The sequence below is a fragment of the Neolamprologus multifasciatus genome, chromosome 14 (genome assembly GCF_963576455.1).
Source record: "Neolamprologus multifasciatus chromosome 14, fNeoMul1.2, whole genome shotgun sequence".
Lineage (NCBI taxonomy): Eukaryota > Metazoa > Chordata > Actinopteri > Cichliformes > Cichlidae > Neolamprologus > Neolamprologus multifasciatus.
Window position 1 is genome coordinate 19,533,656 of NC_140452.1, and position 15,688 is coordinate 19,549,343.

Genomic DNA, 15,688 nt, shown 5'->3' on the forward strand with positions numbered 1-15,688 from the left:
AACCTCTTTCAAAAAATAACATCGACTGGAATAAGAGCGAAAGCAGAGAGCTGAAGCCCTAAAAACAGCCAGAGGATTAAAAGATGGACAAAAAAGTTTGGAAGTCAGATCAGGGGCCAACACAAGAAAAGCTACACGACACATGAAAAACAAGAGTCCGGATCCGCTGTCCTGTATCTTTGTGCGCCTTCATTGGCTGCAGCTTTCCTCTGAGCCAATCCTAGTTTATGAGATTGGAAAGGAAATCACTAATTGACCGGCGCTGATAGGATGGTTAGGCTGCTGGAAATAATGATACGCACCAAAATAACTCAACAGAAAGCTGGAACAGTGCCAGATGGTTGTGTAATGATAATGAACGCTCATTTACTTTTCCTACACAGTAAATGTAACAGGACCCAAAGGCTTATGTAATACAACTGAATCACCAAAACTGTTGAGTTATCAGTGGTTAGGGTTATTTTGTGAAAAGCAGCGGCCATCATGGTAACTATGTGAAATGAGTTTACCTTCGGCTGTCTAAAACGCCAAGAGAGTCCAACAATCACGGTCGTTCACTTTAAAAAAAACACTATTTTGTGAGTTGACTAAATTTATTTGAATGCTGTAAAAGTGCCCAGGTGGCACATGGGAAATTATTTAGATGCAGGATTTATTTCCCTGAAATATTTTCAGTATATGGTCATACTGCTAATAATGTGCCCTGGTTTAATAGTACTAATGAATTAAAAGCATTAATATTACCACATTTAAAATAAAATAAAATCAGTCACCCCAATTAGCAGCATGTGATCAAAAAGAAGAAAACAAAGGTGTGTACAAAGGGAAATATACTTGTTCAACAACATACTTTTTGACTTTCCATAGGAGAAAAGAGAAATAAAGCTCTTAATAATAACATTAACAGCAGCTATAATCTATTCAAGCGTCCCAGTATCTCATGACAGGTTGACAACGAACCACACGCACAACACCAGAACTCCAACTCTGAAGGGAACATAGCCAACATTTATTTTCCTTATGTACCCAGTGATTTTCTACTGCAACATGTCAGGATGTCTTCAGACGAGAAAACCTGTGGGGAAGGGAGCAATACCAGAGTTCACCTTTAAATGTCCAATTATCAAACTCTGGACTGTGTCTCGTGCATTCAGATGTAAACCAGTATAACACTGAAGTATAACATACTGGCTCCTCTGTCTGCAGAAGGGGAAGAATAGAAGTTCATGTTCTTCAGCATTCTTGTCTATTTAATGGTTTGTGCTCATGATATCATCCAAAAATCAACTTGGTGAAGAAACCACTGAAACGTACTTCATCTGAAAACAATCTCAGCTCAAGGCAAAGAGACATTTTACTGCAAATTAAAAAACAAAAGAAAACACCAAACTGGCATTGTTTGCTGATGGTGCCCACAAAATTTAAGAATATGTGCAAACGTAAATAAAAACAGTACACAAGGCAAGCTTGAAGCTGGAAGTAAAATCCTTTTTATTCTTCAACACAGCCTGAACTCTTAGGCAAACCTTCTTGCAATTTCTTTAAGTAGTCTTTGGGAATAGTTCTCCAGGCTTCTTGAAGGACATTCATGTGCCGCACAATTCTATGGGGAGGTCAATCTATGAATGATAGTGCTACAAAGTGTGTGTGTGTGTTTTGTGTTTTTTAAATCCAGGTATGCTTTTACTGCACTAGCAGTGCATGCTGAAAAATAAAGCTGTTGCCAGATGGTGAATCAAGGTCTGACGGAACATTTGTGGTTTCAGTTTGTTTTAGCAAATACAAACTGACGCGGTGACTCGTGCTGGAGTCGAGCAGTCAGTTACAACTCATTTTAAAACACACGTCACATATGATGAATCCAAAAATAGTTTGTTAAATTTCTGCCGCTGGTATCTTCATACAGTGTGCAACACATACAGAGATGAAATAAGTGCAGAGAGCCAGTCAGTCATTAGCTATGCTCTCATATCTTTAACTGCAATGGCAGGTTCTGCTAGGCCACAGTTGTGTGCTTATGCATTACAAAATGACCTGGACTGCTCCTGCGTTTTCACACTACTATTACTACTACTACAGCAAGTTCTCCTCCACATAAATGTCTCCTTGCAAATTCTTGGGCCCTTCAACAGCTGTTACTTTGGGTCCACACAGTCACTGCATGTTACACATTACAATCTCGCCCCTGCCTTCACAAAGATAAACTTTGACTGGAGACGTGGAAAAGTGCACGTATTCATTCAAAAGATGAAAGTAATATCAACAGGCTCCGGAAAACTTTTCTGGGTGAAAGAAAAATGACTCATAATGTCCTCATCAATGTACATTTTCAACAAATTACTCCACACTCTGGAGCATGTTATCCTTACTCACCCGAAAACATTGTTTCCCAACCACAAATATTGACCCATGATGTTCTTCTTCTGTCTTTTTTGTGAGACTGTTTGCACAGTTAGGGCTGATTGATGATAAAGACTAACCCAGAGCACCCATTACAGCAGTTTACATTAGAAAACACTCTAGCAGCACGTGTGAATTTGGGCCCGTGTGATGACGCTTTTAATAAATTCCGACAAACTTTTTTGTAAATTGTTAAATTCCTGTTTAAATATATGCAGTACTCTGGGCATTCTTCCAACATCACCTCTACAGTGTCTGTGACAAATCGCAAGAGATTGGGATTGGATGGGTTAAAGAAAAAGTCAGATCTAAGCACTCAAGACAGAAATAAATCTCTGGAAAAACTCTTGATCAAGGCTTGTCAAGTGGGAGACAAACGCTAAGTTTAAAAAAAATGACATTAGACTACTTATCGTCACAGCATTGCAACACAGGGGAATAACAATTAACAAATATTTCCTTTTGGGAGAGACATAAAATGCACCAGAGACTAAAAAAAAAATCATGCCATACTGTAGTCCAAATCAATGTAGAAAGATGAAATCAGCACATCGAAAAAGATTAATCGTTTAGTCCCCATCTGGCACTCAAAAGATGCTGCGCTACACACAATGAAGCCAGAGACTCACCTGGTAGAGCTTAATAATGTGGGGGTGGTCCAGCATTTTCATGATCTGCACTTCTCTGTAGATCTTCTCCAGGTTGACGGCATCCAGCTGGGTCTTGTCGATGATCTTAATGGCCACCTGCAGAATCAAGGATCAACAACACAACTGTAAACAATCACAGAGTCATTGTTAAAGCTCATCAGAGTTTGATGGACAATGACAAGGAGCTCCCCAGATTTACGTAAACACTAGTGCAGACAGGAATTTAATGTTCTCCAAGCAACAAAGGCGGACAGTCTGCTCCTCTTTGGGGTTTCTTTGTGCCTTTTTTTTGTGGAAATAAGAAAACTGTTCGTGAAATAAATACAGCTTGTACCGAAACCTCCATAAACAGCCTTCAAATAATGAAATATTACATCGGACTGATGCAACCACCTGCTTTACTGGATATACACACGGCCACAATGACACGAACAAGTGTAAATCACACACGCAAAACTTCCAACACGCTTGGCTTTCATTAACATTGGCCGGGAAAGAGCAGAGCAACATTAACATCTCATCTTTAGACTGTCTCATAAACAGCATTTCATCAGAAGTGCTGTTGTAAACAACAGGGGACCCCGGCAATCACACCACCGTTAGACTGAGCTAGAAAACTCACCTGAGGGCAGGATTTTAAAGCACTAAGCTGAAACATCAAGTTTTTAGATTTAAATGTTTTATTCAGAATTCTGAGTCAGAATTTCGATTTTCAAAGAATTTATTAGACTTTGATTTATTTATTTTTTTAATTTACCCACCCACACACAGAATTATGAGGGCAAAAAATAAATTTTTAATTCTGAGTGGGGGGGAAAAAGTCTGAATTTTGACTTTCTGGGAAATTTAAATAAAAATCAAAACAAGAAATACAGGAATATAACTTTTGCTTTTGAATTGGTTTTTTTAAAAAGATTTTTTAGTAGCCCTAATCAGCTACCAAAATAGTGGCTATTTATTCAAGTTCCTTTTAAGCAAATATCTCTAAAATGCATCTAGTTGCTGCTTCAGAAACGTGAATATTTAACATTTTTCCAATTCTTCCATGATATAAAACTGAATAAATTTGACTTCTGGAGCTGCTTAGACAAAACAAGAATGTGGCAGCTCAGACTATAGGGTACTATCTTAGAAAGGCAAGTTGGGTTACAGAGCCATGTGGTTTGAGGATTTATCTGATTCCAAAATAATACTGTCTGACACTGGATTTTCATCCGGGCACTTATCACAGGCATTTTGTCTGCAGTGTGACGATCATATAAACAGCAGATTCTTTTCACATTACTAAATTTTTCATCAGGAAAGTTGCAGTGATTGACTATCACGGCGCACTGCATATATATATATATTTTTGGGTTCAAGCCCACTGTGTCAGTGAAGTAGTATTATTCAAGTAAGTCAAGGAAATGTAATGCATTCTTGCTTTTAACTTTAACGACATATCTGTAACTTATTGACCTGCCTTTAACATATTAACAGTTTGGACTTACAGATGAGCAGCAATGGGTATTTTGATAGGTTTAACACTTTCCATTATCATCTCCCTAGCTACGTACAGGCAGGCGTTCAATTCAGGATTAAATCAAAATCTTTTAATGGCACTCCAGCTACCTGTGCAGACCCTTCGGGCATGAGATTCAAAATCTTTGTTCTGCTACAGAGGGACAACAGAGCACCTAACATGAAAAGATCTGTGCTACCTGATTACATTGTCAACAAAACTAAACCCACACACAGCACACAAGACTTCTCGTGAACTGTGCTGGCACAAGGTCACTGGAGGACAGTGAGTTAGAGGTGAATTTAGCTCATACAATGAAAACAGAAAGACATGATGACGCTATAATCAGATATGGATAGATGTACAACTTGCTGAGCTGACACACAAGACCAGAAGGGAATGGCTCAACAGTATGTAAAGCCACAAGCTGCAATATGTACTTACTGGGATGAATGGGTCAGTATCACATGCAGGGGCCACGCACAGAAACAGTAGGTTATTTACACAAAGATAAACCTGTCCGGGAATATGCCCACACATTCACATCGTAACACAACATCTGCTGTTTCATGTGTCAGTACACTGGTTTTCTTTACACTATGCTAATATCGCTTGTGCCCGGGCAAATTCTCAAGGCAGATGGCATCACATAAGTTAATAGCCTGCCACTCCGGCCGACCTTGGCTGCTGTAAAATAAAAAAATTAAAAAACCAACAGTGCCAGGCCCACTGCCAGAGCTAGGCAGCTGCATTTGTTCTCCATACTGACCATCACTGAGTGACCTCTACCAAACCCCGCCTAAAAAACAACCCATGTTTTCATTCATCTTTAATACCACTCCAGCTGAGGGAGAGGTGTAGTCGCTTACTGAAATCACCTGGTGTAACGTTTGCCTGAAATTAAAACCTGCATTCACAGAGCTGTTAATTTTACACGGTGCAGATTACCTGGCTAGACTAATGTTGTGCCACTTTGCGTGCTTTAATAACCAGAGTAACAAGATAAGAGTCTACAGAGCCATTTTGTTGCCTTGTTATTCATTAAACCTACCAAGGGTCTCGCCTGGATGATGTAAATCTGTTTTTTTTTTTCTGTACGGTGTAATCAGTTGGAGGCTCCAGAGATCAAAGTGTGCAGCAACTCTCCAGTCTTATCACTGTCTCACACAATACAACTTTTATTTTATTTTTTTTCTTTGCCCCTTATCTTTTTCTCACTGAACACTCTTTACAGCAAATTCCTTGTGTTTCTGTCATTACAGCAGAAAGTCGTGGCACTCCGTGGTACTGGTTGAGAAAGGGCCCTTCTGCACAAAGCTGACATAAAACCAGAAGTACACTCACACAAACCCCGGGCCCTGTTCCCTCTGCTCTCATGCTGCATTACCTAAGAGTGTGCAATGTTTGTAATATCACTCCAAGCTTAGTTAAGACCCTCGACCCCCCACCCCCCTAAAAAGCAGTGTCTGCATGCAAAATACTTTGCTTTCCAATTACAGCATATCTGGTATGACATACCCTGCTCATCACAAAGCTCTGAGCAGTGCTGGGATAAGAAACAACTAAAAAAAAAAAAAAAAAAAAAAAAAATCACATCATTACTTGAATTACATAAGGGGACCACCGACCCATGCTGCATGCCCCAGATATGGCACCAACCACTCTTGAGTAGGTACACTGTGGCTACCGTCTGGGTCATTTTAATTATTTGTTTTTCTGCACATGCATCCGTCTGGGTCATTAACCAAACGGATGCATGTGCAGAAAAACAAATAATTAAAATAATAATAAAGCATGCATGTTTACAGTTTGTGTTTCCCAGCAGCGCTAATGGTCAGACCTTTTTTTAATTTATTTTTTTTTTACTGGCAGTGATGTCAGCTGAGAGGGGTGAACGTGCAGTCATTCACTGCTCCTGTACCTGCAAGCTTTCAGGCACACCAGCTGTTGCTCGAACCGGACCAGTCCAAGTGGCCGGTAGTTATGTGATCCAAAGATGCTATTTAGTGCACGGTGCTGGAGAGCATTTCGCTATCTAGGGGTGTCAACTTGTGCATAAAAGTTATATAACTCCGCTAAAACAGTAGCACAAGTTAGCTTTCAGGCTAACTAGTTTGCTCACACACTCACCTCCGTCTTGGTTATGCGGTGTCGGGCCAACTTCACCACAGCGAAATTGCCCTTTCCTAAAGTGCGCTCGATGTCGTAGAAGCCCACTCGGACCGGACCCCGGATCAGCGGTTTTTGGACACTGTCAGCCATGACCATGCTGTTCTAAAACGGGACTGTTGAGTGGAAGAGTAGGAGGCAGCCAGACGTGCAGGGACACACGAGGGGCAGACTGGGGCTTACTTGAGCAGCTCGAGATAAAGACGAAAGGAAAACAAACCGCCCGCCACCGCCGCTGCCGCCGCTCGAAGCGTGTCCATTAAAATACACAAAGTTGATTTCTGTGTCGCCCTCGGCCGCCTGAACGCCACTGTGGCGACCCTGTCCGCTAGTGTGGCGATACGAAGCTGGCCATTTGCTGAGCCCGCGGGCTGTCACACCACGTTCTTCAGTACAATAGAGCTATAATATTTCAGCTTGAGGCGCCTCTATCAGCGACAGAGCACACGAGTTGACTTGCAAAGAGGCATCATGTTCTCCGGTTGACGTGTATTGACGTCAAAGCCATAGGGGTATTTGTACAGGGGGCGGGGCCACCGAGCCGCTCCACACTTCAGTGCCAATTGGTTGCCAGGACAACCAGACCCACCTCTTACGTCAACCGGTAAAATTGCTATTCTGAAATCTGTTTGCTCGCCTGCCCTTCTTGATTGCACGCATAGGTAACTTTGAAGTTTTTGCCCTGCAGGTGTTTAATAAGCTTTTGTCGGCTGCGAGTGAAAAATGCAGGGGGAGACAGGGGCTAAAAGCGGTCTGAACCGGCCTGAAAGCCTCCAGAGTGGGGTCTGCAAAAAAAAGTAAAAAAATAAAAATAAAAATTTAAGAAGCAAAAAATCAAACAAACAACTAGTTGTGCTTACATCTATCTATCTATCTATCTATCTATCTATCTATCTATCTATCTATCTATCTATCTATCTATCTATAGCTGATTAATCCAGCTATGCAACGTGCATTTCTAATCTATAACATTACATAATGGAATATGCAGAGCTCCATATAAAATCAGACATTTTATCAGCCACAAAGAAACTTTTGTCAGCTACATGACAGCACCATCTGTTGGCAAAAGTAGAAAACTGAAGCAAGGCTCCATATTTTCCTTTTCCTCAGTGCTTGACTGATTACGCTCCATGCTTTCAAGCAGCTTTAAAGCAGATCCCACCAGTATATCTATATTATTATTAAACAAAGAATGCAGCCAAAATATCTTAACTACACATCAGAAAAAGAAGCAATCTTCATGTCTGAATTGCAGCACAGCTCTGCAACTGGCACTGCTTTTCTTCATGTTGTGTAGTGACAGTCAAACGGAGAACAGTGGATTGCTAAGCAGGCAGGCAGAGCAGCGCTCCGAAGGCCTCCGCTGTCACGCATTGACTTCCTGAATGTAAGAGTTCCAGATGTGCTTTTGGCATTTCCTGTCTAACATTCTCCAAGAACACACTCAGCCTCTCCCTACTGGGCTTGCTACATCTTTCCAAGACACCGATCCAACACCCACTCAGTGCACATTTAGAAAAAACACAGACATTTGTATATGTAACGTAAAGAGTGATCTTTAAAAATGAACATGGAAATGCACATACACTGATTAACGGTGTGATATATTCTAAACTGGCCTCAAGTTTCTGTCAGATCAGTGGGAAAGTTGAACCTCGTGCACAATCAGGTGGAGTCAGGAAACCGCACAACTTTGAGGTTTATTTTGGCCACAGCAGTTCAGCCATCGGTGTTTCCTCATGTTCTCTGCTGGGCTCTGACATCAGAGACCAAACAGGAAGCCTTACACAGGGATGACACCAAAGTTCAAGTTTAGAGAAAAGGTCAAAAAAGTCCCTGGGTTGGAGTCTCCATCACAGCAGCAAGCCAACAAGCAAACCGTCTCTGTCTTCTGACTCATCATATCCTTTGACATTATTGTAAAAAGAGAAGCTGAGTAGTTTAATGTGCGATTGTTTACAAAATGAGTAACTCTGTGGGGGTGCAATATTGCAGGATTAGGCTAATTGCACAATCTGTTATGTCAGATTCAGCAGCGCTGCTGCACCAACAAGCTGACCTGAACTATTAATGGTTCTTTGGTTTCATTAATGCCTCCTAAAACTTCTAAAAACTTTAGTGCTGCTGTAATGTTGCATAATTTATTAGAGCCGAAGGTTTAAACTGAACAAAGGAAATAAGTGGGCACAAAAATGTGTTTTTCTTTGAGTTGAAATTTTTTTTTTACTCAAAGCCCATTCTGTTAGCTTAGCTTAGAGACCTGTGCACACATGACCTGAATCTTTAGCTGCTTGATGAATTGGTCTTACCATTTATTCAGTTAACTTAAAATATAACACAATTTTTAAGGACAGCATTATCAGCAGTCTCACAGATGGCCTGCCCCTTTAGCCTAAATTACTTTAATACAGGACCAAAATTTGCCTTGAAAATCTGTGCATTCTCTCCAGGCGATAAATAGACTAATGCTTTTGATATTCCACTTTAACTTTTCTGTAATATCTTCACCCACTTTTCATTAACTTTATGAAATATTGGAACCTTTATGGCTTGATTTGGTTTTGTATTTTTGCAGTTTCCAGCCTTTGCATTTCAGTACATAGCCTGTAATGTAGTAAGTCCCACTATAAGATTAGTGGATTACAGTAGGGGTCTCAACAGCTGTTGGATGGATTATTATGAAATTGTATACACACATTTGTGCCCTCATCAGAATCACTTTGGCAATGCTTTAACTTCTCATCCTTTTCTTTTTCAATCAGATTCGATCAGCTTCAGCTTTATATAGTGTGTGGAACTAGTCTGCAATTTTGGGCATCCATACTACGATGGTGAATATGGAAAACAATGTGTCTACATCTATCAGCATGCTATCACAGTGATTCAAGGAGTTAACAGTGCCATTGGTCTGACTGTAACACATTTTTATTAAAACATCAGAAATATAAAGTCATGTGTACGTGAATACCAAGTCATGGACAAAACAGTAAGCTTCCCTGTTTTATGGAATACACTGATTTGCAGACAGTACATTCTACATGCAGGGCTAGAAAATTGAGTGAAACCTGTGCAGATATGGCCAAGCTGTTTAGAAATCCTGCACCGCACAGTGTAACTGTAGTCTGTGGTTGATGGACATTTGCAGACACCGGTGTTATCCATAGATCTCATTTTCCACCCATCCAGTCTGACTGCGGCAGCGCCGGCTTTGAGCTCTGCAGGGCTCGTAAATGTCATTGGTGACAAAGCCACTCTCATTGTCCACACACGACACATTCTCATAATCGTTGCACAGGGAGTCATGGGACGGAGAACCAAGTGTGTGAGGCAGTTTGGTAATGTCACTGTAGGCATAAGGTCCTTGCAGAGGGCAAGATGAAGCTGTTGCTAGCACCCACTGTTTTGATCTGCTGGGATAGTTTTCTGTTTCTGTCTTCCTCCTAAATATGAAAGAGGGCCAAAGTTAAAATCAACAGGACATACTCATATAATCAAATGCAATAAAAAAAAAATTCTTATAGCTGTCTGTTTTACCTCTTAGCATGCTGTTTGTAGCAAAAGAAACCAACAGCTGCAAACAACAGCAACAGTAGCGCAGGGATAGTTGCATAAAGGATGTAGGAAATGTTGAGGGTGTTGCCAGAGAAAGATACTGTGAACAAAAGAACTTTGCTTGTGACACAGTGGTTTTTCATAGTTTCCCAAAACATACCTCAGAGTATCAAGAATATTTTCTTTCCTTTCTTACCAGAGGATTCAGGTAGTGCTACTTTTATCCTTTCGTTACTTTCTGTGGTTGATAGTATGCTTGGAATCAAAGATGGAACTAGAGAAACCAGAAAACAAAATCAACAGGTGCGTGTGAAAAATATTTTAAATGATTTCACTAAACTCACCCATAGATAGACTATTACAGCTGACGCATATGACACATACGTTCTACTGCAGAGGACAGTTGCATTTTAATTTCTAGAAAATTTAGCAGTTAAAAAAATAGAGTTCTCCAGAGAATGACGCATGTAGTATATAGCCCATTTACCATGTTTCTCGCAGAAAAAGTGTTTAAAAGAGGTCACAAGCATGTATAAATTTTCTTTAGCCTTTTATGTATTTATGAAGACTGTAGTAATACCCAAAAGAATGAGGCTGCAGATATAAGCAATGAAAAGGGTGGCTGAGCTCTCCCTTAAAGTAATGGTGAAGAGCTTGGTTATTCAAAATGGATTTGGAGTAGAGCTGCTGCTCCTCCACATTGAAAGGAGCCGGTCAAAGTGGTTCAGGCATCTGATTAGGATGCTTCCTGCAGGTGTTGGTTGTCTCAAAGGACAATAAACAAAATGTAATTGAACATACAGAATATTATGTATAATATAACAATTTTCATGCGATCACATTGCATGGAATACATGGTTGTTTTCAGAATGCACAGTACACAGCAGACGTGAGTACAGAGTTGTATCACGTTCTAATATTAAAATTTCTAAGCTGACAAGTACCTGCATATGCTGTGTTTCTGTCCTCAGTAAATACTGGTACTTTTTCTGCAGAACAGGGAAATAAATTAGTGTTATTCAGAGGAAGAAAGCAATACATGAGTGAGACTACTAAAGGTCGCTTTATGGAAAGAAACGAGTCATTTTTTCCCCTCTTTTAATGTAATCAGCTATATTTTAATGCCGGTTGTAAGAAAACATACCATTAAAACTCTTTCTGTTTAGTTTTAGCTGCTGGCAGCAGTGGATACATTGTAGCTGCGATCCCTAGACAAAAAAAAATTCTAGTTTTGTAGATTTAGGAACTAAAAAAACAGCCAAGAGTACCAAATTTTAACATTTTCCAGCACTCTTAAGCCAGCTAGATCACTAGTATGTGTGAGGTATACCAGCTCACCTTCTGCGTATTTGCAGACAAAGTTGTTCTTGGAGCTGCAGTTGTCATCATTCCACTGGAACAGGAAACGGCCCTCAGGTGTTTCAGAGCGCTGGTGATACAAAACTACGCACATTTCCTTACCGCACGATGGCTCATCCCAGTGCCAGTTCCTGCAACAAATAAGATGCACAAGTTTAGACTATATATCAATTTTCTTTCATTCTTTCTCTTGACTGCTGACAGAGACAGATGACTATTCTTACTCACCCCTATGGGCAAATTACAATCACCAATTACCTAACACAAACCTCATTAAACTGCACGAGTTTGGTCTGTGAAAGAAACCTATGGTACCTCGAGAGAATGGACTCAGATATAACGAGAGGGTGCAAACTCCACTGGTGGATGCTGGATTCAAACACAGGACCCACTTACTGTGTGGCAGCAATGCTAACCACCACACCACCGTGCTGTCCTGAGCTCAAACAGTGTGTCATTTATTTCTATCTTAATCCCAAATTCTTGCAAAGGACATTAGACATTCCTTCACTCCCACACAAACATCACCTAATCCAATATTTTTTCTGAGTCATCATTGAATACAGCCTTTTTCCACTTCCATCTGCAGCACACTGTGTCTCGGGGGGCCACTCTTACTGTTTTCACAGATGCAGCTTAAACATTTACACAGATGAAAAATATATTTTAAAACAAAGAAGAAAAACCTGAACTTAGCCTTGCTTCCATCCAGCCAGTAATACTGCGAGGGGCAACCTGGGCTTGACGTCCCGACGCTGTAACGTTGCGGGTTGCGACGGAGCCCGATCCAGAAGTCGCCATCTCTATTGGTCAGCTTTTGTATGTACCTCTCTATCAGTTGCTGCTCACTTTCTGTCTCGATGCTTAGCAGCTCGCCTCCGTCCAACCTGCAGGCCTGTCTGGCATCCTCAAAGGTCAGCCTTCGCCTGCTGTCGTGGATGTAGGACGCCTTGTAACACGGACGCTGTGTCCCGCTCCGGCATATTCTTTGCCCTGGACACCAACCGGGAGCATTGAGGATAAAACAAGATGATAAATGCAGGGTTTTTGTTTTCTGAACTCTTCCTGTGGTATCTGTGTGGCAGGAAGATTTTAAGCTGCTTACAGTGTCACAGACAAAAAATAGGAACCAGAATGTTTGGGTTGCATTGCCAAATTCTTTCCACTGCAATGTGGGCAGAGTCAACCAGATGGTACTGATATTTATACCTTTACTTTCAAGGGCTTAAAAAGGTTGTTTTTTCTACATCAGTCTCACTCCAGTAAAAATAATTTTACTCTCATTTTTTCACATTTCAAAATTTGCTGTCTCAACCCTCTGTATGTCCTGACTCAGTTTTAATCACTGTTTTTCTGACTTCCACATCCATCAAACTAAGTGTGTCAGGCTGGTACATGATATTTTGTCATGGGAGAGAGCAGGGCAACCATATAAAAGCAGTCATCAGAATAATGTTTTTCTAGGTTTTCTAGATTTTTAGTTAGTTTACGCGCACTTTATCCTATTGCATCTGATGAAAAGAATGAAGAAATATGAGACCATGACAGGCTAAAAAACCTCCCTTGTTTCTATTTTCTTATACTAAAATGCACAATTGAATTTGTTGTGATCTGATTGCCAAATCTGATTGCCTATACATTCCCAAGAACAATCTAAAACACGTGGCTGTGTTTCGCTGCAGTGCAAGGTTGTTGAAGTTTGCTAACTAATGAATAAACAATTTTAGTAAAACTGAAGTAAAACTAAGAACCAAACTTTAAAAAAGGGTAAAATCTAAATTAAATGACATTGTGTGCTGATAAATCTAACTAAAATAAAAACATACAGAACTTGTCTTCAGCACAATTTGCAAGTTAAATCAAGATCAGCAAAGGCATTGCTATTTTATAACTATCATTAATTAATAGTAGTTATGCAATTAATTAATTAGTCAAATTTAATCAAGTTTCTTCATGGTGCAAACATCCTTTGAGACTGGGTCATGTGCAACTTCTGACTTTCTCAAAAGTCACATCAAGATTTTGAGTGATACATCATATGCACTAACCAGAACCTTCATTAGGCACTACAGTCATTAAAGGATGGACATGGTCACCAACAGTTAGGTAGACTGTGGCATTTTAAACAACACTGAGTTGGTACAAAGGGACCCAGAGTGAGTCAAGAAAATGTCCCCCACACCTTTACACCAGCATCACAAGCCTGACCCACTGATACAAGGCAGAATGGATCCTTTCCTGCTGTTTACACCAAATCCTGACCTTGCAAACCAAATGTCACAGCACGAATCAAGACTTATCAGACCAGGCAATGTTTTTATAATCATGCAAACCCCATGCAAACTTCAGTTTCCATTGCTTTTCTTAGACAGCAGTGGCACCTGGTGTGGTCTTTTGCTGCTGCCCATCATCTTCAAGGCTTTGATGTACTGTGTGTTCAGAGATGCTCTTCTGCATATCTTGCTTGTAAGGAGTTGGTATTTGAGTTACTGCTGTTTTCCTATCAAATCAAAGCAGTCTGGCTAGTCTCCTTTGATCACTGCCATTATTTAACCAGGAAATCCCTTGAGATTAATATCTCTTTCAAGGGAAACATGACCAAGATCTCAACGTCTGCCCAGACCAGAAGTAAGCCAAAGAGCGCCAGAGTGACTGAGAGAAGTCCAAAAAGTGTTGCAACTGTCCCAGTCTCTTCAGCTTTTCACAATCAATTGATCCTAGTTAGCTACTTGCTGCACATCGCTTACGCTAGCCTGGGAGAGACAAGCGATCAAACCATGGGCTAGAAATACCTTCAGACTGGCTCGCAGCGGAGACTGTGAGGGGAAAAACTACAATACTGCATACGGATTTACATTATTTTGGCGTAGTTATGGCTATTGTTGTGATTAGGCATATAGTTGGCAGCATTATTGTATCCTTGTAGTCCTACTGATGCGCTATAGTACAGTTAAAGGTGTTAAATTATAATTTTTCCTCATATTAAATGTGCTGTGCTGTGAGTTTGACTGCTGTCTGTTTATGATTATAGCACACACACACACACACACACACACACACACACACACACAGAGGACAAGTTTTCCAGCGGTTCCCGTTAACTTAAACATTAACAACAACAACACAAATACAACTCGTGGTCTTGTCATTCAGATATTATCGAAGCTTTCTCGGCGAAAAACAAAAAAACAACAAAACTCGTACAACTCGGAAATAAAACTTCTATAAGTTTTTTTTAAAGGGAGTTTTCCCCACTTCGAAGGAAATTCTTACCATTAAGTTTAGAAGTGGATCCAGGCTGGAACAAAACGGCGATAACAGTGCCAAACAGCTTCATAAAATCCATCTCTACATGTTCGCCTAGTGTGCTGGAATTGTAAATAAGGTGTAAACTAGGGAGTTGGGATATGAGCTTGAGCTTCAGACCTCCGTGGTAAACACAGTGATGACACAGAGGGAGCAGCAGAATAGTCTATTCAGCCTAAAAGTGGGTCGTCTTGCTGAAGGCGTGCATATGCCGTCTGCTGAGGCGGAAAAAAGAAAAAAAAATCAGGAGGGAGAGACAGAGCAAGATTTTTGAAAAAAAAGAAAAGAAAAAGAAAAAAGTAAATATGTCGCAAGAAAAAATAGAGTTGGTGTTCTTTTTAGCTGTAATCACTGAGGTATAAGTCCGTGCAGTTCTTAATCAACAATGCAGTCCCATTTCATATATACTGATGCCATGATAGGATGAATAGAGTTCTTTGTGCATATCATGCGCGTTGTATTAAAACTGTTAATGAGCATCTTTCATTCCTCCTGGCTGAGTGCCATGTCCTGGGAAAAACAGCTCAGAGGAGAAAAAAACAGGTTTACTTCAAAATGTTGTGTTGCTCGTTAAAAGTAGAATTCAGTTTTTCATTGTGTCTTTCTGATAAACAAGTTGATCTGATATTATGCTGCTTTTTGTATTTTATTTATTTAAAAAAACATTCTGATCACAACTAAAAGAAATGCGTCAGTAAGTAATACGTTTAGAGGAAAATGATTTAGACCACACTGTGAAAACAACATT

General features: G+C 40.3%; 2 protein-coding genes across 3 annotated transcripts in view; both read right to left on the minus strand.

The window, feature by feature from the left end:
• The window catches only part of sik2b (salt-inducible kinase 2b), a 58,944-nt gene extending 51,718 nt beyond the window's left edge, over positions 1-7,226 (minus strand). For both annotated transcript variants that reach the window (XM_085131102.1, XM_085131101.1), the window contains exons 1-2: positions 6,682-7,226; positions 3,030-3,146 (exon numbers count right to left, since the gene is read on the minus strand). In XM_085131102.1, coding sequence (XP_084987228.1) covers positions 3,030-3,146; positions 6,682-6,819 — 255 coding nt within the window. In that variant the 5' untranslated portion in view covers positions 6,820-7,226. The remainder of the gene's footprint in view (positions 1-3,029; positions 3,147-6,681) is intronic.
• Positions 7,227-9,626: 2,400 nt separating this feature from the next.
• laynb (layilin b) lies at positions 9,627-15,309 on the minus strand. The gene is made up of 7 exons (XM_085131104.1): positions 14,908-15,309; positions 12,321-12,627; positions 11,614-11,765; positions 11,220-11,264; positions 10,472-10,549; positions 10,258-10,375; positions 9,627-10,163 (listed from the first exon to the last, which is right to left on the minus strand). The coding sequence occupies exons 1-7, from the start codon at positions 14,978-14,980 to the stop codon at positions 9,878-9,880; spliced, it is 1,059 nt and encodes a 352-aa protein (XP_084987230.1). The 5' UTR covers positions 14,981-15,309; the 3' UTR covers positions 9,627-9,877.
• Between the last annotated feature and the right edge of the window lie 379 nt (positions 15,310-15,688).